The 23,322-nt window shown below is 40.8% G+C and overlaps 1 protein-coding gene across 2 annotated transcripts in view; it reads right to left on the bottom strand.

The window, feature by feature from the left end:
* CENPC (centromere protein C) overlaps nt 1–23,322 on the bottom strand; it is a 68,706-nt gene that overhangs the window by 4,402 nt on the left and 40,982 nt on the right. Inside the window, exons 17-19 of one of the 2 annotated variants that reach the window (XR_004000753.1) lie at nt 22,950–23,040; nt 21,967–22,071; nt 17,425–17,497 (exon numbers count right to left, since the gene is read on the bottom strand). Coding sequence is in view for 1 of the 2 variants with exons in the window: in XM_030565371.1 (XP_030421231.1) it covers nt 17,425–17,497; nt 22,950–23,040 (164 nt within the window). In the remaining variant the exon portion in view is untranslated. The remainder of the gene's footprint in view (nt 1–17,424; nt 17,498–21,966; nt 22,072–22,949; nt 23,041–23,322) is intronic. The other variant, XM_030565371.1, reaches the window with a different exon arrangement.

Below are 23,322 nucleotides of genomic sequence, written 5' to 3'. Positions count from 1 at the left end.
ATATTTGTTCAGCTATGACAGATGGGTATTAACTTATTCCTACAACAGTCACTGCGTCTTAGCTATGAATTTTCATAAAAGTGTACAACAAATTCTAGTTACTCAAAAAGCAAGTGTTTGCATTTACCAATATTAGTCAAAGCAGCTACACTAATAATGAGGGTACATTTGCTGGGTGCAGCATGACCTCTGCAATTATCACTTAACTGTACTTTATGGGCCAATACTGGGAGCCTCAGACTTTCTTCTCAAGGTTTGTCCTTCCTTCAGCACTTTTTCCCTGCTATATAATTATATTATAAGACTATATAATTAGTCCTATTTCATAAGCTTAATTGTAAATTTGTTTTGATTAATGAGCCCCAGAGCTGACTTGGCACTTATTGAGACATAAGAGAGGGTTCTTGGTTTATTCAATGTAGAGACGACCGCACCCTAGGGGAGTCTCCTCATCAGCAATAAAATTTCGCAAATTGTGTTTGAAAAACTTTTCTATATTTAATTAACTTTAATTTCTTTAAATTGCCCATTTTGTGCTATAATGAAGGTGAGGTTAGCAAAAAGGAAGGATACAATGTATCAAGTTCAGGTTGTGTTGCTCTTATGGAATAATCACCAGTTGAACACTGCCTTTTGGGTTGTTGATGAAAAAACTCAGTGCTCCTACATGAGTAATATAAGTAGTACTGGAAACTCAGGATAGGAATTTAAGTTACCATGGTGGCTATGTTCTGTTGAAAATGGCAAAGGAAATATTGCACTTGCACAATCAAACTGTGTTCTGCTCTTCCATTTCAATAGACAAAGTTCCATTCAATGGCATATTTGACTTTGAAGCATCTAAAGAAACTGTTTCTCTGTAATCGTACCATAACACCTTCTACCACGTTACTTAACTCTCGACGGGGTGACCAGATGTCCCAATTTCATAGGGACAGTCCGGATTTTGGGGTCTTTTTCTTATATAGGCTTCCATTACCTCCCACCCCCGTCCTGATTTTTCACACCTGCTGTCTGGTCATCCTAACTCTTGACAATGTTTGTACTTTAACAAAAAAAACCACCACAACCTATTTGTGACCTTGGCCCATTCAACTGCTTCTTTCCTATCACTCCCTTTAATTTTAGGCATGTTGGTTTAGGTAGGTTCATATACTGATAGTTGATAATCCCTAAACTCTCTTCATACAACTGCAGTATTGAACAGGAGCATTCATGTTTACAACAGTTAGAACAAGAAACCACCAACTACTGAATTCCCAAACTTTCTTTATTCAGACACCGCCTTCTTAAAAAAACTGTTGTGAAGTCAACAGAACATTCAGAGAACATACAAGCAATGGTATATGTGCCATAAAAATACTTCTATAACTTGCCTCCTATTAGGCAGAAAGAACTGTGATGTTATCTCCATTTTAATTTTTTACAGTTTTCATTTCATTTGAAATTAAAATCTAATGTTTCTAGTATCAAAAGCTCTCAGATGTGTCATATTTCTGTAAATATTTCAGAGTAACATGTTCAAAATAAAAAGGAAAGTGGGCATGGTTATAGTATAAGGCTGTATTAAGAATATCAGAAAATACTGTGTAAATCTAAAGAAAAGTGACCAAGAATTAAGCCAAAGAGTTAAGTCAGATGTTAAGATGCCTTTCTGCGTTTTAAAGTATTTTAGAATTCCATTTAAATCATTCTAATGTTCCTTCATATGATTCTTTCCAACTTGCAGAATCTGTATAGACCCAACATTGCATAAGGTCATGAGAGTAATGTGGAGTCTTAAAGGAGATGTATCTTTTAAATAAAAACATGAACAAGTCTCCTCTAGCCTTGTAAAAACCTACTCAGAAGAAAATCTTCAACTTTATAGTAGAAATTTTGTTGTGGAGTATTTGGTAATATAAATGAGGCTCAGGCAGATCAGAGCCAACTGAAATGCTCTGCCCTCAGACCTAACAAATGACCACGACACCAGATGAAGTGCATACACACAAGAGATTTTACTCAGTGTTCTTTTACAACAAACCAACAAAGTGTCTTTGACAAGAGGCAAGTATCTGGTTCAATGGATCAGGAACGAACAAGGACCAATCTGTGTTGCCACACTAGTCCATAAACTGGGCCGTACTTTGCTTCAGGGAGTAACAGACACCTTCGATCCTTGATCTCTCTGCTAAGCCTACCAGAAGTATGGTAACTATGATATGGATGTGCCCAGGAAAAAGTAAAGTGATGTCATTATTTCATCTCATACCTCAAAAAGTACAACTAACAGAAAAACATTGATCTTGTTCAATACTAACCTGGCTCAGATGTGAACAAGTAACTTACTAGATAAAATGCTCTGTTTTCTATTATCTAACTAGTCATCCAACCTCACTTTTATATAGCATTATACAATAGGAATCATTATTGTCTATCAAGTAAATAAAATGACAGGTTGTGCTATTTCCTTGGATAAAGTTATTGTATCATGTAAATGATGTGCATTATACAAAACCCCTAAAATAGCTGAATACAGATGCTGAACTAAAAAATAACTGTGCTTAGAGTTCCACCTAGTGGAGCATAGCGGAAACATTTCTAGTAATAGACTAGACAAGATTTATAAATGTAGCACTATATTTTTTAAAAAGTGTTTGATTTTCACAACTACACCTCTACCTCGATATAACGCTGTCCTTGGGAGCCAAAAAATCTCACAGCGTTATCGGTGAAACCGCGTTATATTGAACTTGCTTTGAGTCACCGGAGTGCGCAGCCCCACCCTCCCGGAGCACTGCTTTACTGCATTATATCCAAATTCGTGTTATATCAGGTGGCGTTATATCAAGATAGTGGTGTACCAGTATGTTTTTCTCTTCTGCTTTTCCTTCTCCCTTAGCAAAAATTTTCCATAGACTCTATGTCCTTAGAGCCAGTTTTATGTGCACTGCACTTCCTGTTTTAGGAAGTCAGACTCCCTTTTCACGGCATACTGCGGGACCAAGGAAAAGCCTACTGCTCTACTATTATTAGCTGGTTTAATAACGTATTCCATTATTTATCTAAAAATGAAGTCTGTCCAAAGAAGATTAAATTAAGTCTGTGGGCAGAACAAGAAGGTACAGATGTCCACTGAAGAGGCAAGGCACCTATTAGGAGATATCTGCACACCTTCTCCAAACGCTACACACTAGACATAGCAGCTTTGGCTGGGGCTGCGTTTGAATATAACAGCTAGCACCAGGATCATAAGCAGGCACTGCTACTTAAACAAATAAAAACCAGACCTTCTGAGATCTAACTTAGCTCAGATTTTTTTCTTTACAAGTTTAAATGCCTTTGTTGCTTGTATTATCTCAAGCACATTTGGGCTTTCTTGTTATGGAAGCTACTGGAAAGAAGTTACAAACTTCTCCACTGCAAACCCCCTCTTTCAAAGGAATGATATTGTTGGAACATTCAAGCACTTTTGCAGATAGCTTTGAAGTTAGTTAGCAGCTGACGAACCAAATACAAGGTACTGTGAAGCCAATTCATCTTCACTATTTTCATGTGTGCCAGAAGTTTAGCATAACAATCACTACCAAGACTTTCTAGGAAGTGATTCACAGGTAGTAGATCACCAAACAGCTTTTAACTCCTATTCAGCTTTTTCTCCTTCCTCCTTTTCCTGTGCAATGGCAGAGGTAATTCAGAGAAGGAGGCCTATTCTAATAGTTGTGGTTTATCCTCATCTTAGGCCATAATGAATTTTGACTAGCCTGGGAGGCTAACATTATCCACACCATCTGCTGTCTAGACACTTGGCTTCAGGAGTACACTGTAAGTTCATGATTTTCCCAGAGGTCCTCATTACTATACAGGAATTCATGGAGCATAGCAGAGGTAAATGTTAACAATTCTAATGCAGCTGGCAGTTGCCATACCTAACCATATACTCATTCTGTAGTCTTCATATATATCTAAATGCATAGGATGAACTGGGGACACTGACAACCAGTCCAGCAGTTCAACTATCTTTGGTTTATTTAAGATGACAGCACATTCTCTGAAGGGCAGACAGCAAGGCTACTGTCATAAACAGATAAGTAAGAGTTAATAGAACAGAAGTACTTCATATCTCTTTTGCCTGTAAAGGATTAACAAGATCAGTGAGCCTGGCTGTCACCTGACCAGAGGACCAATCAGAGGACAGGATACTTTCAAATCTTGAGGGAGGGAAGTCTTCGTGTGTGCTGTTAGTTTTTGGTTGTTGTTCACTCTGGGGGCTCAGAGGGACCAGATGTGCAACCAGGTTTCTCTCCAACCTCTCCGATACAGGCTCTTATAAGTTCAGAATAGTGAGTACTAGGTAGATAAAGCGAGTTAGGCTTATGGTTGTTTTCTTTATTTGCAAATGTGTATTTGGCTGGGAGGAGTTCAAATGTGTATTTGGCTGGAAGGAGTTCAAATGTGTATTTTGCTGAAAGGATTTTAATTTGTACTTGTATACTTAGGCTGGGAGGCTATTCCCAGTGTCTATAGCTGAAAGACCCTATAAAATATTCCATCTTAAATTTACAAGGATAATTTTTACTGTTTTTATTTTCTTTAATTAAAAGCTTTTCTTGTTTAAGAACCTGATTATTATTTTTTTATTCTGGTGAGACCCCAGGGGACAGGGTCTGGATCCACCAGGGAATTGGTGGGGAGAAAGGAGGGAAGGGGGAGAGAAAGGTTAATTTTCTCTCTGTGTTAGGATTACTTTCTCTCTCAGGGAGAGTCTGGGAGGGGGAGAGAGAAGGAGGGGGGAAGGTGAATTTTCCTCTCTGTTTAAAGATTCAAGGAGTTTGAATCACAGTGATCTTCCAGGGTAACCCAGGGAGGGGAAGCCTGGGAGAGGCACCGGTGAGGGAAAGGGTTTACTTTCCTTGTGTTAAGATCCACAGGGATTGGGTCTTGGGGGTCCCCGGGCAAGGTTTTGGGGGGACCAGAGTGTACCAGGCACTGGAATTCCTGGTTGGTGGCAGCGCTACAAGTACTAAGCTGGTAATTGAGCTTAGAGGAATTCATGCTGGTACCCCATCTTTTGGACGCTAAGGTTCAGAGTGGGGAATTATACCATGACAGCTACACATTTAAATAGAGATTATTTTGAGAACCTTGCTTGGTATCAGGTTAATAAATATTCTACATTCTACAAAGTATTTTATCTGAAGATCTCAAAACACTTTTCAGATATTAAACTTCACAATACTCCTGTGAGGTAGTTAAGTATTTTACCCATTGTATAAGAGAGAAAGCTGATATGCTGGCAGTGGGTGGGAAGGGGGAGGAGAAGAGTGATTTGCCCAAGGTTTCACAGCAAGAAAATGGTAGAGGCAGGAATAAAAACCTAGAGCCCTGATTCCCAGTTCTCTTCTCAAGACACTAAAAAATATCCCCCCGTATACTTGGGAAATAGTTCTGGTGCTGAAAACACAGAAGTCTCTCCTCAAGAAATTGCTGACATTTTATACTGCCCTTGTCAAACAGGGTGATGTGTCTATGGAAAAGATCAGATATCCAGAGTGTGAAAAAGGGACGTCCACAATCCTTTGGAAGCCGACTGTATTAGTAAAAACGTATATTCAAAAAAATATACAGCACATTTGGACACAAAGCTTAATATTGCACAGGAAGTGACATGCTCTACTTGTGGCTCAAAGAAAATATTCCAGCTCTTGAATGGCAAGAAGTATGGTCAAAGAACTAGTGAAATCATTATTTTTGATTGAAAATCATGGGACCATTGAACACGCTCCAACGTCTGACCCAAGACAGAGTTCCAAACCTATGGAACTCATTACCAGATAAGAATGACTGCTAACCTTGCAGCATTCAGAAGCAAATGCAAAATCCACCTTTCTATTCAAGCTTTCATGCAATATTATCTTAAATCATACCACTATTCTACGATAAAAGCCAAGCCTGCCCTCCTATCAACAAGAAAGGAAGAGACATGTCATTTGTAGTCTTTGGAGATGCTCCAACAACACTGATGAGCATTAGCCTAGGGGAGGAGAGATTTATTTTACTTTAAAAACAGACTGATTTTTGTGGTTAAAGTGTGTTTTTTAGTAAGGCTGCTGAACTATTCTAATTTATGAACGGGCAGCTGTACTTTAAATGCAGGCTGTTCCCTTTACCATGCCTTGTGCTTTGTCAAAGCGAGTCTCTGCGCCAGTCCTAAACCAGGCACATCTCTTCCTTCCTAAGCATCTGTCTTTGCTTTCAACACCACTCTTTCCCTGGGTTCAGCTCTAGCCCCTCAGGGGCTCTGCTCAGTCCCTCTGTCCTCTCATTCTTCACCCCTTGCCTCAGCCTGCCCTATTTCTCCTTCCCAGGGCCTCTTCCTACGCTCCCTCAGATTTACTGGCTGCTCTCCCACTCCTTTATAGAGTACTGACTCTCATGGATGTTATCCCTGGAATTCCTCCCTGCCTGTCTCTCCCACAGGCTGGTCTCAGTCCCCACCCCAAGCAGGCCTGGTTTAGTCACATGACCCACCTGTGACCTGACTTCACTCTTTTCCGCCACACAGAGAGGCAAGTCAAGTGTGGTACAGGTGCAGCTGAGCCTCAACACTCAAAGGACCAGCTTGTCCTGTGACACCAATGCAGCTGTGTCTGTCCAAGTCAGCAGACAGCCTGAAATGCTAGCTCTGAGAAGCATGAACTACTCCTACCATCTCAACCACACCACTGCTGAAACAACTTACAAGGTCAATACTTAACCATTTCACTACTGATTGAGGCCCACAAAAAAAGGGGGAAGGATGATCGCTTCATGACTATATGAACAGTCTACTGCAAATGGCATCTCTATTAAGGGAGTAAGTCTTGAGAGTCCATGAAGTCCAGCAGAGGCATCTCATTACAGCACCACAGGTGGGAACAACTCAGAAAAATATGACATCCTTTACCAATTTAATTCCTGGATGCCAAGGATCTAAAAAAAGGATGCCTCTAGAAGTAAACTGTAAAGCACAGCTGATCCTTAAAGTCACTAGAACCTTTCATAGACTCTCAGACCAGAAGGGACCAATATGATCATCTAGTCTGACCTCCTGCACAAGGCAGGCCACAGAACCCTACCCATCCACTTTTATAACAACCCCTAACCCAGGACTGAGTTATTGAAATCCTCAAAATTGGTTTGAAGACCTCAAGTTGCAGAGAATCCACCAGCAAGCAACCCATGCCCCACGCTGCAGGGGAAGGCGAAAAACCTCCAGGGCCCCTGCCAATCCGCCCTGGAGGAAAATTCCTTCCTGACCCCAAATATGGCGATCAGCTAAACCCTGAGCATGTGGGCAAGACTCACCAGCCAGCACCCAAGAAGGAATTCTCTGCAGTAACTCAGTTCCCATCCCATCCAACATCTCCCCGCAGACCATTGAGCAGACTTATCTGGTGATAATCCAAGATCAATTGCCCAAATTAAACTATCCTATCATAACATCCCCTCCATATACTTATCAAGCTTTGTCTTAAAGCCAGGAAAGTCTTTTGCCCCCACTACTTCCCTCGGAAGGCTGTTCCAGAACTTCACTCCCCTAATGGTTAGAAACCTTCATCTAATTTCAAGTCTAAACTTCCTAATATCCAGTTTGTACCCATTCGTCCTCGTGCCTACATTAGTACTAAACTTAAATAATTCCTCTCCCTCCCTAACGTTAACCCCCCTGATATATTTATATAGAGCAAGCATATCCCCCCGCAGCCTTCTTTTGGCCAGGCTAAACAAGCCAAGCTCTTTGAGTCTCCTTTCATAAGGCAGGTTTTCCATTCCTCCGATCATCCTAGTAGCCCATCTCTGGACCTGTTCCAGTTTGAATTCATCCTTCTTGAACATGGGACACCAGAACTGCACACAATATTCCAGATGGGGTCTCACCAGCGCCTTATATAACGGTACTAACACCTCCTTATCCTTGCTGGAAATACCTCGCCTGATGCATCCTAAAATCGCATTTGCTTTTTTAACAGCCGTATCACATTGGCGGCTCATAGTCATCCTGCTATCAACCAATACCCCAAGGTCCTTCTCCTCCTCTGTCGCTTCCAACTGATGCGTCCCCAATGTATATCTAAAATTCTTATTATTAATCCCTAAGTGCATGACCTTGCACTTTTCACTATTGTATTTCATCCTATTACTCTTACTCCAGTTTACAAGGTGGTCCAGATCTTCCTGTATGGTATCCCTGTCCTTCTCCGTGTTAGCAATACCCCCCAGCTTTGTGTCATCCGCAAACTTTATTAGCACATTCCCGCTTTTTGTGCCAAGGTCAGTAATAAAAAGGTTAAATAAGATCGGTCCCAAAACCGATCCTTGAGGGACTCCACTAGTAACCTCCTTCCAGCCTGACAGTTCACACTTCAATACGACCCGCTGGAGTCTCCCCTTTAACCAGTTCCTTATCCACCTTACAACTTTCATATTCATCCCCATCTTCTCCAATTTAACTAACAGTTCCCCATGTGGAACCGTGTCAAACGCCTTACTGAAATCGAGGTAAATTAGATCTACCGCATTTCCTTTATCTAAGTAATCCGTCACCTTCTCAAAGAAGGAGATCAGATTGGTTTGGCACGATCTACCTTTAGTAAATCCATGTTGCAATTCGTCCCAATTACCATTGACCTCTATGTCCTTAACTACGTTCTCCCTTAAAATTTTTTCCAAGACCTTACATACTACAGACGTCAAGCTAACAGGCCTATAATTACCCGGATCACTTTTATTCCCTTTCTTAAAAATAGGAACTACGTTAGCAATTCTCCAGTCATACGGCACAACCCCCGAGTTTACCGATTGCTTAAAAATTTTCGCTAACGGGCTCGCAATTTCACGCGCCAGTTCCTTTAATATCCTCGGATGGAGATTGTCTGGGCCCTCCGATTTTGTCCCATTAAGCTGTTCAAGTTTGGCCTCTACCTCAGTTGCGGTAATATCCACCTCCATATCCACATTCCCGTTTATCATCCCTCCATCATCGCTAAACTCCTCACTAGTCTTATTAAAAACTGAGGCAAAGTACTTATTTAGATATTGGGCCATGCCTAGGTTATCCTTAACCTCCATTCCATCCTCAGTGTATAGCGGCCCCACTTCTTCTTTCTTTGTTTTCTTCTTATTTATGTGGCTGTAGAATGTTTTACTATTGGTTTTGATTCCCTTTGCAAGGTCCAGTTCAATGCGGCTTTTAGCCTTCCTCACTTTATCCCTACATGTTCTGACCTCACCAAGGTAGCTTCCCTTGCTAATCCCGCCTTTCTTCCACTCCCTGTAAGCTTTCTGCTTTTTCCTAATCCCCTCTCTGAGTTGCTTGCTCATCCAGCTTGGCCTACAACTCCTGCCCATGTTTTTTTTCCCCTTTCTTGGGATGCAGGCTTCCGACAATTTCCACAGCTGCGACTTAAAGTAATTCCAGGCCTCCTCCGCATTTAAATCCACAAGTTCCTCCGTCCAATCCACTTCCCTAACTAATTTCCTTAACTCCTTAAAGTTAGCCCTCGAGAAGTCGAAAACCCTAATCCCAGATCTACATTCGTTTATCCTTCCATCTAGTTTGAACTGAATCAGCTAATGATCACTCGAACCAAGGTTGTCCCCTACCACCATTTCTTCTACGAGGTCCTCACTGCTCACCAAAACCAAATCTAAAATGGCATCCCCTCTCGTAGGTACTTCAACTACTTGATGAAGAAATCCATCCGCTATCACATCCAGAAAAATCTGACCCCTATTATTCTTGCAAGCACTCGTCCTCCAGTCTATATCCGGGAAGTTGAAGTCTCCCATAATCACACATTTCCCCTTTGTGTTTACTTCATTAAAGACATTAAAGAGGTCTCTATCCATATCCAAATCTACAGAAATCATTAAGGGAGAGCATTACAACATTAAGAAAGAAATGTTTTTAAACAAATGTATAGCTTGGCTAAATGATGAATAAGATGTGATAGATATGTTAACTTTCTACTACAAGTTTCTGAAACCTGTAAACTCCAAGGATTAGGTTAATTACACGTAAATGAAGTTAATGGAAAACATATACTTAATATTAGAACACTTCAGAGATGTGAAGGCTGAAGAGAAGGAAAGTAGAGCATGCCCTTTGCTTGTCTCATCAACAGAGTTGAAAGCTAGGACCTTTAGATCCACAATGTTAACTTCTTATCAGTTGAGCTAATGGAGTAGCTGGCAACAATAGCAGGCTGTTACTCTCCCTGTGGACCAACCGCAAGAGGGAGACAGTGACTTATCCAACTAGTTGCTATATAGTAGAGCAGGGATTGGCAACCTTTCAGAAGTGGTGTGCTGAGTCTTCATTTATTCACTCTAATTTAAGGTTTCGCGTGCCGGTAATACATTTAAATGTTTTTAGAAGATCGCTTTCTATAAGTCTATAATATATAACTAAACTATTGTTGTATGTAATGTAAATAGGGTTTTTAAAATGTTTAAGAAGCTTCATTTAAAATTAAATTAAAATGCAGAGCCCCTTAGACCGGTGGCCAGGACCCAGGCAGTGTGAGTGCCACTGAAAATCAGTTCGTGTGCCACCTTTGGCACACCTGCTTACTCCTGTAGTAGAGGAAAGGTGGGAATCCAAACGCCTGGGTGCTATTTCTGGCTCAGAAGGGGAGTGTGTTTTAGTGATTAGAAACACAGATTTCTCACATTCTCACTCAAAATCAGCATAGCAAAGTGGAAGGGTAGAGTGTGTCACATTAGAGAGCTGCTACTTATTCCTAGCTCTGTCAGTTGTGTCCTGGTGCAACTTTTCAGTTATCCCATCCGCACAATGGAGAAAACGTTATTGACTGCCTCCTAAAGAAAGTGCACAAAATCTTACTCAATAAGGGCTGTGAAAAGCATGGGATTCCCTTACCAGTTAGCGGAACAGCTGAAATCACAACTCATGTTCCCAGCCCAGAACACTTTCCCTAGGCCAAAGCATATTCTGCAGCTGCTCTACCGCCTGTTTACTCTGTGGAGGCAGGCAGGGATTTCAGTGAGGCCTTGGAGCAAGCTCAGTGCAATTAAAATGTTCAAAGTTTCAACAACAAGCCACTAACAAGTTCTACTGAGCATAGGCAAATGGTGGTTTTCAGAGGCTTATAATTTGGACAAATCTGGATGGACTCTCACAAGGACAGAAAAGGGTATTTCTCTGAATCATCCACCCGTCAAATTCAAACTCTTGCTCCAAAAGCAGGTGCTGAAACCCTTCACTTCATTCTCAGAAATGGATAAAATATTTTCAGAAAGAGAATTCAATCTGAAGCAAAAAGCACACATGGAAAATTTCAGCTCAAATGGTTAAACTGGCAAACTTACAAAAGTGACTGAAAGTCTATTAATGAAAAGTGTTAGGCAACTAGAAAAAAAAGCAGTTATATCTATTGCAACTGTTGTTCTTCAAGACGTGGGTGCAGACATGAATTCACTCAGATGTGTGCATGCCCACCAGGCCAGAGCCAGAGCACTTTATGTAGCAGTATCTATTGGGGCAGCATATGCACCCAGGAACTCCTCACGGTCCCTCCTGAGGCTATGTAAAGACAGCACTGCAATAAACCTCTCAATTCTTCCACACTGGAATACATGACTGAAGACTCCAATGCAAAGGGGACGGAAGGTGGATCATTTAATACATGCCTGCACCCACATCTCTGATAACAAAAGTTATAATATAGCTAAGTGACTTTTTTCTTCTTCGAGTGGTTACAGATGTGTATTCCACTCAGATGACTCACAAGCAGTACCATCAGAAGGAGGGGCTTGGAGTCTACTTGAATAGCAACTGCTCATCCAAAGAGTGAATGGGACCTTGAAGCAGAGGTTATGGCATAGTCCTCAGTAAAGTTATGCACAGAGGACCAAGCAGCAGCCCTACATATATCCAGTATGGGAACATCCCTGAGAAACATGACCAAAAGTTCCGACTATTCTCTTGGACAAACTCAGTTGGATGCCCAAAACTGCAGCCATCCTCCTTAGGAGGTCCTGGTAAGACTTAAAGTCTTCCAGAACCCAAGAAAAATGAATCTGGGATTGTAGGCTCATCCAGTGAGGAGGATGACCATGGAGGAGGTGCAAGTGGACCCTCCTGGGGCAAGTCCTGTTCCTGTAGTAATGGGTTGCTTTGCTGTATCAAAGACTCAGTGAAGGTAATATCAATGTGTGCCCCCAAAACAGGTGGCTCAAGGAACAGAATGGTCTGCTGACCCTCCCTAGAGTGTGCCGATGATCAGGACCTTGGAGAGCTGGGAGCTTCCTTAGGGCTTCAAGGAGGCCAGTAAGGAAATGAGTAGGACATAGGAAGCCAGTATGTACCAGGCCATGACTCTCTGTGCCTGCTGTAGAATCAGTCTCAGTATCAATGCTCTTCCTCTGATGGTGGTTTAGAAGACTTCTGAAACTGGCACCTAGGAGGGGATGGAGAAGTAGAGGACGACTCCAAAGCCTGTTGCAATAGGAAATGAACAAGCGAAACCTGAAGGGGTCATTAAGCGTCCTGCTTTGTCTGTAGCCCATGGAAAAAAACAGAATCAGTACCAGAGTCAGTACAGTAGTCATTACCATGAGTACCGTATGAGATTGAGGATGCATTGAGAAGGGGAACCAAGAAAGGCTTTGGCCCCAGTGCCAAGATATAGGACAACATTGTTACACTGTTCAGAGAACAGCCTGATATTGAAAATGTAGAGCCAAGATATGGAGGCTGATGTTGAGGCCAAAGAAAAAGCCAGTACAACAGGGCTTTCCTTCAGTAGGCTTCCTAGCCAGGACTAACAATTGTGCCAGTAAGTCTACATTGCAAGGCAGCCTATCTGGACAGGCCAGGAACTGCAGGATCCATCTCCACAGCAGAAAACTCATGAATCAGAAGACACTCTGGGACAGAAAGGCACAGTAAGCCAGCTGCTGCCCGATAAGCCTGTGGCATCACTGGTAGTGACAATGCCAGGACTGAAATCGAAATCACTGGTACCGGACTCAATAGCTGTTCCACAGATGGTACCCGAGTTGATGGCACAGTATTACCGTATTCTAGCCTCATTACCGTGGAGCAGATGGACACCCCTTATCTATCCTGGGTGCTCAGAGAGTCTCGGTGATGGTCCACACTCATTTTAGAAGAGGAGAAAGTCTCTGAGCTGGAATGTCCCCAGTCAGTCTTATCAGTTCTCTTACACAGAAGCCCAGAGGAAGGAGAAAAATCTATTCTTCTCCAAGGGGAAGAGTCAAAGTCTAGAGGTCTATACGAGACCACTGCCACCCTTGAGGCAGTGTGAGGGGCCGGATGATCTGTTAAAGGTCCTGGTGTTTAAGCAGGCCTCCTGGCTTTTCCATGAGGTGCTGTTTGTGATGCTGTTCTCCATGAATTTGCATTCTCTTGAATGACCAGAAGATACTGCACATTTCTGTTGTGTCCCTCATTGACAGGGTTCCCTCCCCACTCTGAACTCTGGGGTACAGATGTGGGGACCCACATGAAAGACCCTCTAAGCTTATATTCCACCAGCTTAGGTTAATAACTTCCTCAAGGCACAAATTCCTTTCCTTGTCTTTGGACGGCATTGCTGCCACCACCAAGTGATTTAAACAAAAATTCAGGGAGGTGACACTTGGAGCCTTATCCCCCCATACCCCTTCACCCCATTTCCTGGGAGGCTTGAGAATACTATTCTAACCAATAGGTTAACAAAGGGAGCACAGACCAAACCCTTTGGTTTTTAGGACACTGAAAATCAATCAGGTTCTTAAAAGAAGAGCTTTATTATAAAAAAAAAAAGTAAAAGAATTACACCTGCAAAATCAGGATGGAAGGTAACTTTGCAGGGTAATAAAAAGATTTAAAACACAGAGGACTCCCCTCTGGACTCAACTTTACAGTTACAAAAAACAGGAATAAAACTCTCTCTTAGCATAGGGAAAATTCACAAGCTAAAACAAAAAATAATCTGACACATTTCCTTGCCTTACTTACAATGTTTGTAATCTTAGATGCTCATTTCAGGTATGTTTTTAGGAGATGTTTTTTCCTATCTGGTCTCTCTCTGTTCAGAGAGGGAACAAACGAAGGGCATAAACAAAACCTTCTACCCTGCCGCCTCCACATTTGAAAGTATCTTCCTTCCCCATTGGTCCTTCTGGTCAGGTGCCAAATAGGTTACTTGAACTGATTAACCCCTTACAGGTAAGGCAATTCAGTACAGCTACTAAGAAGGGATTTTATGGTACCCTGAGCTGTATGTTTATGACACTCTTCAAGACATTGCAAGCACTGTGCGATCAATGTGTGGGGATCACTCCACACTACTGACAGTGCTTAAACCTGGTGAGGGTGTATCACTAGATTTCTACACTAACTACTTAAAATGAATACAAACTAAGTAGTGGGTAACTAACCTACTACTAACAACCTCCAAAAACAACACAGAGAAAACTCACTGTGATGCAGTAACTATGAGGTAAACTGCACAGGGATCTCCGACTCAGGCTGTGGGTAGGAGAAGGTACTGGGGGTGCAAGGGCAGTGCTACCCTTTTATACAGCCTCAGAACAGGGCCTGAGGTGGCACAGGCACATGCACCAACCCGACAGGTACTATTACACAAAATTCTCCAGCTATGACACACTAAGCATGAGCACACCTGAGTCCAATACACACCTGCAAACACTCAAAGAACAACTATCGGCATTAACACTAGCTCTGCCTGTAATACTTGTATTTGAGTTGAACATATATTTGAGTGCGATAATTGGCCTAATTACAATGAAAATACTTTCCTATTGTCTTTGGTTAGTCATTTTAACAATGCACTAAGAAACATTTTATGAAGATAATTAAACTGCTTATTGATAGTGAAACAGTCCTAATGCTAAATAGATCAAATTCATACAGAAATGCTCTAAATATGTACCTAGACAATTAAAATGTCTTATTTAAATCATGGCAAGCTGATAAGTATACAAAGCAGGAGTGTGTCTAGCAATTCAATAATGACTCCCTTTGATCCCATTTACATATCAGTTTTGTCAAAAAACAACTGCCTCTAATGTTGATAAACAAATTTGAGATCTTAGATCTCAGCATTTTCCTGGTTTAGAATGTTAACCCCAACCCATTAAATAAAATTATATAAAATTCTTGGCTTCAAAGTCAACAATTTTGGTGAAGGCTCCTGGGATCACTGGCCATGGAAACCTGAGGAGAATAGTACTCTTTCACTGACCATTTCAACTTTCAATGTTAGGTAGGATTGCAGACAAGGGATTCTAACAGGCCCTCAAATATTATAATAAACCTTTTGGATGGTCAACTTAAATGTTCATATTTTCATCTGTAAAAAAAAAATGTAAAAGCTGTATTTTATTTACAGTTATGACCATCAAGTCTGTTAAAACTTGACAAATGAAATTATATTTATTAAGCATTAAACAATAAATTGACAAGGACATGACGACTCAGCATGCAGTGTGATCAGACAGTTCTAAATGATTAAAATGAAAATCTGTATTCAAATGTATACAAAAGACAACTTGGAAATGGCCCAGAATTCAGTCAGATTGTTACTGATTTGTGGGAATGGGTTACCAATGAGGTGAAGGTTTACTAATTTCAATGAGAGGTATTTGTCAAGCAACATAGGATGCGTCAAAAGAGATTACCTAGATCTCATCTTCCTTTTTCAAAAAAGAAGATGAAAGCACTGAACTGCCCGGAGAAAATATAAATGTTACAAAGAGACATTCGGAGATAGCCAGAGCTGACAACTTCTATCTCTGCTAACGTCTTGTCCCCTGAGATGCATTACAGTGCAGTGACATCAAAGCTGGACAGACTATTGTGATTGCTATTATCAATGACACAAGGATAAAAAGAGGCCTGAGGTATCAGCAATGACAAGCAAAAGAGAAAATCTACCATAAAAAAATACTGTCCAAAACTTACCCAAATATCAACTTTCCATTGGTATAGTTTCTCAAAGTGAAGAATTTCACATTTGAAAAGGGCATGTGAAAATCTCAAAATTGTCTGCAACCTCTACTAACAGCCACCATATAGGACTTGAGGAGAAGGCACAGGACAAGGTGGTATAAGCTTTCAACCATACACTATAGTTCATTTATTAAAATATGATTTTTAAAAAATTAATACCTCTACCTGTCTGTTACACAATCAAGTGTTTATACTGTTGTCATAAACAGATAACTAAGGGTTAATGTCTCTTACACCTGGAAAGAAGTACCTGAAACACCTGACCAGAGGACCAATCAGGAAACCAGACTTTTTCAAATCTGCGTGGAGGGAAGTTTGTGTCCGAGTTCTTTGTCTTGAATCTGTCCCTCTCGGCTATGGGAAGGATTTTTCTGTTTCCTGCTTTCTAATCTTCTGTTTCCAAGTTGTAAGTACAAATATAGTAAGGCAGTAAGTTTTCTATTGTTTTCTTTTGTATTTACCTGGGTATAGTTGCTGGAATGTTTTGAATTGTATTCTTTTTGAATAAGGCTGTTTATTCATATTTCTTTTAAGCAATTGACCCTGTATTTGTCACCTTAATACAGAGAGACCATATTTTATGTATTTTTCTTTCTTTTTACATAAAGCTTTCTTTTTAAGACCTGTTGGAGTTTTTCTTTAGTGGGGAACTCCAGGGAATTGAGTCTGTGCTCACCAGGGAATTGGTGGGAGGAAGAAGTCGGGGAAATCTGTGTGTGTTAGATTTTGCTAGCCTGACTTTGCATTCCCTCTGGGTGAGGGGGGAAGAGAGATTAGCTCTCGGTACTTCTGTTTCCCAAGGGTGGAAACGGGGAGGGTGGAATCCCTCTGTTTAGATTCACGGAGCTTGTTTCTGTGTATCTCTCCAGGAACACCTGGAGGGGGGAAGGGAAAAGGTTTATTTCCCTTTGTTGTGAGACTCAAGGAATTTGGGTCTTGGGGTCCCCAGGGAAGGTTGTTGGGGGGACCAGAGTGCCCCAAAACACTCTAATTTTTTGGGTGGTGGCAGCTTTACCAGGTCCAAGCTGGTAACTAAGCTTGGAGGTTTTCATGCTAACCCCCATATTTTGGACGCTAAGGTCCAAATCTGGGACTAGGTTATGATAACTGTATACACACAGGAGATCAGAGTTAATTGGTACAAGAAACCCTTTAAGTGTCTTAATTTTCTTAATTCCATAGGGGCTCAGGTATCCTCTTTTTGGTAGTAGAAAAACTGCTTTGTATATGCACAGCTATAACATTTAGAAATGCAATTTTTTAAGAAATACAAAGTTCAGATGGACATAAAAGGTCCTTTTATATTCAAGAGTAATTGGATAATAGAAAACCACTCTGCGTACAAACTTTAAATATATTTTAGGTGAAACCTTCATGTACAAAGTTATTTTCCCCACCTTTCTCCTTTCAGCTGCGTGAAAAGAAGAATACTTTCCTCATTCAGGAGATTCCGTATGTTGTAACCATTTCCTAAGAGCAAAAGAATAAAAAGTCATCAGAACATTTTATAGCATTATGACCAAGTTGCTGTAGCATCACTTAACTTTGAACACTTTTCCTATAGGCATTTTGAACTCTTTGGCAGTTACGGTAGGTCAACAACTTAAACAGGATTTCATGCATAATTCCGAAGAAGGATAATGGGCAAGCCACCAAAGTCTGAATGTGAATTTAAAATTTATTAAGAGTTGGGAGGAAAGAAACTGCATCGAGAATTGTTTACTTTGATATAGAGTTAGACTAACTCTAAGAGGATGTGTATTGAGGAGTGTCTTGAAGGGAATGCATAAGATTGGGTCATTAGCCCTCAACAGCTATAAGAAAACTTGAATAAAAGCTGTGATTTTCATACCAAGAAAAAAAAATCAAGACTATCCCCTCAAGGGGTTCAAACTTGTAATTAATTGGAGTTCTCAAGAATAATGTCTGCAGATCTTCACTACCGATTTGTATGCTCACAGCACCACAAACTTAGAACCATTTAAAAGGTGACATACTTCTTATAGAGTAAGGCTTTTGAAGGGAGTTACAGAGATTTACAGCCCCTACCACCTTCAATGACTTTCCACTTATATTCATAACACCAGTAGATGGACCCTAAGGAAGTGGAGAAGGATGGAAGTTAAGTATGGATCTGTAGAGACCATACACAGAGATTTTATCAGTCATGGGTAAGTGGCCAATTTTTTCCCTTCAGAAATTGTTGCTGCAGATCCTTATTCTTGATACATTAAGAAGTAAGAACCTCCTCAAGGAGGGGGGGGCTTGGGAGATTTGCTGGTGCCTTTCTCTGTGTGATCTGTGAGTGTTTCAGGAAGCATTCATGCAATCTAGCTGGGTGTTGGGCATCATATGCTGTTGTACTGAGTGATTACAGCACCTGGAGGGGCTTGCTGCTGATCACTAGCAAAGCACTGTGAGAGACAGCGCAGGCTGGAGAATTAGGAGGACACAGTGAAAGCCCACTTCCAGGTTGTACCCCAGGGATCCCATCACAATATTATGTAAGATTCATAAAAGCTGCCTTCAACCTAGTGAAATGGACTGTCTACTTCAGAATCATCACTAATTAAAGTCATAAGCTTTAATACTGTCTGATCCATTTACAGCAAACTAATATGGAACAGATTCCATTTTAACTTTATCTTGGAAGGAAAAAACTGGGTAATTAACAAAAAGTTTGTCCCTCTTAATATCCAACTTGTGTAACCTAGCCTAGACAGGTAAATTATGTGATTTCAGAAACTAGGCCAGAGGTGTCAAACTGATTCAAGTGGAATTTTATGACAATTTTAAACAGAACATTAGTGTTCAGATGCAAGACCAACTTAATGCAATAAATAATCAGCCAAAGTTGGTAACTTGCTGTCTTCCTTGCAGATGTTATAGCTAGGAACAGTATTCTGGTGCAGATAAATGGAATACTTCAAGGGCTCAGGGTGTAATTATCACTCTATTCCTGGAAGACTCCAGGCAGGCATTTGCCAGGCTGCACCACTCCAGTAGGGCTGTGGCTGAATGTGAAAAGAGGTTAGATTGTAAATAATGTGTGTTGTGTGATGCCCAAATGTCCAGTGGATCAGCGCAGCTTCAGCGTGAAACGTATCAGGGAGAAGATACCCCTAAGGGGCTGGCTAAGTAGGCTTTACCCTTTATGCCGAAATGAGGCGGAGCAGTGCCTGCTGCTTTTCTTTTTTAAAGGAGGCTTTGAAAGTCAATTCTGAATACCTGAAGAGCCAGCATTCACGAGATCCAGATTTGCTCAGTTACTGGCTAACACTCACAAGAGTAGTAATTGTTGGTTCTAGCTCCATCCAGTGATCTTACAACCAGATGAGGATTCTGAGACCAGAGTAAAAAACTCAGCCACACCAAAAATACCTGAAGCTCTTAGCCTCTGTTACAATGCACTGACATCTAGTATCTTCAGGTGGGTCCTATCATTTCCAAGTGTCTCAAATCGGGCAGTAATTCTCCTTGGGCTACCTATAATTTTGGCTCTGGCGTGGTTATGGATCTCACTGCTATTTTTGGCTCCATAATCTGTTCTTGAGAAGCAGCCTCCATTGCTGAACTCTCTACAGTAAGTGGTAGGTGTTCCCAAAGCTCCAGATAGCCTGTGCAGACCTCTTACCCTTCAGTTTTGGGTCTGAGGCCCCACATCAGAGAAGTGCCAAGGATCTAAGGGAACTGAATCCTCAAGGGAGATAAAATATATGTTCATACAATCCCCAAAGTCTTCCACCAAGACTTCTTCCTTGCAGTGAAAGAGGTTCTTAATGTGGGCTTCTGACAACAACTTGATCCTTCTTTCTGCCTCCAATCCTAATATTCTGAACTATTTATTTCCACCACAGACTGGGATTAATTCGTTACTACTGAGATGAACTTTGCATGTCACCCATCTAAATGAGGGACTTATGTTTTTGGTCCTTTACTGTGAAGAGGTTTAAGAAGAACCTCTTCTAGGTTAATACAGTTTGCAAACCTGCTTCATCACAGGATTTCAACTTGGGGCTAATGAGAAAGATAGCAACTAGAGAAACGACAATCTCCTGAAACTGTATTAAACTGGAACCAAACCCAGAACAGGAGATGAACTGATTAAAAGATTTCCCGAAAGCTGTGTATAATGGAATTGATCACACAACAGTAAAATAATAAATCTCTTTCTCCAGAAGGGACTGGGAAAAAAATCAAACATTTACTTTTTTAGATTGCCTGGAAAAAGTTCAGATTGCTCCTGTATCTGATTAACTGAACAGGTCATAACTAATGAAACAATTATCCCTCCCTCATATTATTACAGCAACCAAAGAGGAAAATAATAGAAAAGGCCATTTTTTACATGCTGCTAATTGGGTTTCTTTCAGTCCCATAATACGCAACTCAGACCATATTATAACTAAGGCTGTGAATCTGTCACAGAGGTCGCAGAAGTCACCGATTCCGTGACTTTCCACGACATGTTTGACTTCCACAGCTGCAACAGCCAGTGTGGCTGGCCCCAGGGGAGGACTGAGAGCTGTCCCCAGGAGCCAAAGAACAGTGGGTGGACAGAGACAGTCAACCCCAACAATCTGAGCAGGAGCCTGCCGTTAGCCTCAGGGACCCCCCAGAGCAGCAGTGGCCTAGGAGCAGCCCATGACTTTTACTAAAAATACCTGTGACTAAATCTTAGCCTTAATTATAATCTCCTACCAGCAGATGAAAACAGGAAACAACTTTTGTGATGTTAGACCCCTAACGAAGGAAGATTTACCAGCTTAACGCATTCCTTTAAAAAAAACTTCCTTTAGAAAACTGGAGCAGTAACAACAATAAAAGCAATTGTGACAATATAAAGAAAACTCTATTTTCACTCCCAAAATTGTGAGGCATTGTATAAAAAAGTCCCAAAAGGTATGATTAGAAACTAACAAACAGGACAATTTTCTAATCCCCTCCAATATTACAGCAAACCAACAGGAATATCCTAGCTGGAATATTATGAAATTTGTGAGAAAAGTAAGTCAGTAAAAACTGCTTTTTCCTAGTGCCTCTAATATCCAACACTTAAAATGCTTTCTTCAGTTTTGACTACTCATTCTTTATAGCTCCGTCACAACTACTTCCCTGTATCAAGTTTATTCACAAAGTTTCTTTACTTTTGAAGTGGGAGACCTTTTTTACTCTTTTTCTCAATGTTATGACTTTTTAATCTGAGTTTGAGAACTCTTGCAGAACTTACCGTTAACCAGGGTACAACTGATTTTCAGCTCAACTCCTCTGCTGATGTTTTGTCTTTCCTACCATATTTCAGGATCCAAGAGCAACCAAATCCTTTTCTCCTTCTACAGGCACAGGAGACTGGATTCTTTGGCAATTTTAATACTCTTGATCCAGTCAGCTGCTGAAAGTGACTAAATCCAAATGCTAGAACTAAAAGTCTTGGGCAGATGAACAGAGCCTGTTTCATGGTTCTGAGCTCCAAGACACTTAGTATGTTTAACTCAATGACCTTGTCCACACATTAGGACTTTTCAGACCTATAATTCCTAAAGGGAGCAAACTCTTTTGATGGGAATACTGGTGGAAGCTCCAAGTTTAGACAAAGCTCATATTTAAACGTGATGGTAAATATAATTGTGCCTGTCTGAACCATGGAAAGAATAGTCAAAGTAGAGTTGGCTTTGGTAGTTTTACCATATTTATCACACAGAACGTGTAAGTCCTTGACAGTCAGATGTCTGTAGTTATTGGGTGGATAGACAGCTGCATGAGAAATTAGCATCCATGGTATCTATAGCCAATAGAGGGCCAGTAGTAAGATTATATGGTGAATTCACCAGGGGCTTTAGATGCTTGCGTTTAGTAAAAACATACCTAATAGTATTTGTAGTGACAGGTATTCTGGCAGGTGCAATCTAGACTAAATCCTGCAGGGTTTCAGTACATACCTTTAAAGATGCATTGTCCACAGCAATAGATAGGACAGGAGCCATTCTAACCATGTCATCTCCAGCCCCTGAAAAGTCTTTGACCCTTTGCTTGGGGCTACTAACCTAAAGACAGGAAATCCTGCTAAAAAATGGAGCTACAAACTAATTACACTGAAAGCCAAATAACTTAGTCCTTCGTCTACAGTGGAAAGCCACACTGCTTTAATTATACCCGTATTATCCACCTGGTGGGGATGCAGTTATGTCAGCATAAATGGTATAGCCATTCCTGTACAGGAAGGGAAATAACTATACAGGTTTAAATCACCTTTTTGCTGGTATAACTGCATCCATAATAAGGTTTCAACATAGTATAGCTTTCAGTAAAATATATATCATAACCCTAACCAACCATAAAGTCATATCAGTAAAACTCAACTGAAGATCGATCCCATAATAAGCAAGCTGCTTTAGCTGACCAGAAAAGATCAAAGAACTGAACAGTGTCTGGCAGTCTAGTAACTTTCACAGGTTGAAGATGACCTCACTATTTTCTTTTCCTGCCTTCTGCTGGTAGCAAGATATAATAGCCATGATTTGGGCAAACATAGTGGGGATTTCCCCAAACCTTTTTATGAAAATGTTAACACTTCAGGTAGTACTGCTACACTTTGTACTAGCTCTTCTTGAGTGATTGAAGACAAGGTCATAGCTTTTGGTTTCATAGTGCACTTGAAGCCTGAAGATAACCAACATAAACATACACTGTTTTGTGTTACTGCTTACACACAATGGACCATTAACTTCTCTCTGCCTTTGGGATTCGTTCACCTCTTAATGAGGTTCTTATCCCCAGATTCAGCAAAGGTTGCCCAATTATTCCCTATCTTTCTCCTAGCCTCCCCCTCCACCCCCTACCTCCCCTTCAGCTTAGTTTCCACCACTTATACTCTCCCTTCAGCTGGTCCTTTTGCAACAAATTATTTTTAAAATGCACTTACCTTCTGGGACATAGAAAAAATCTCCTGTAGTCAGAAAGTAGGATGTCTTATGAAGGGTAAAAATAATCTTGCCATGGATAACATGGAAAGCCTTCAGAAATCAAATCAAAAGCAAATATTCTAGCATTAGTGAAATATTTTCTTTGCAAAATGATCGTGGTACTATCAAAGAAAAAAATCCTTTAGGTTGAAACTTTCTCTTCTCATAGACACTAGCTTTTTTGTACAAATACAAATTAAACACCCCAAAAAACCAATAAGCCCCCAACTCCTCTCATCACTCCCCTCTACTGCAAATTATGGTTGTGAAATCAAGCACTTAATAAAGGTATTTGACATGTAACATTTTCTCCTACAGTAAGACTTTTACATT

The sequence above is a fragment of the Gopherus evgoodei genome, chromosome 5 (assembly GCF_007399415.2).
Source record: "Gopherus evgoodei ecotype Sinaloan lineage chromosome 5, rGopEvg1_v1.p, whole genome shotgun sequence".
NCBI classification, from domain to species: Eukaryota; Metazoa; Chordata; order Testudines; family Testudinidae; genus Gopherus; species Gopherus evgoodei.
Note: the sequence above shows the minus strand (reverse complement) of the source record. Positions and strands in the feature narration are given on the sequence as shown.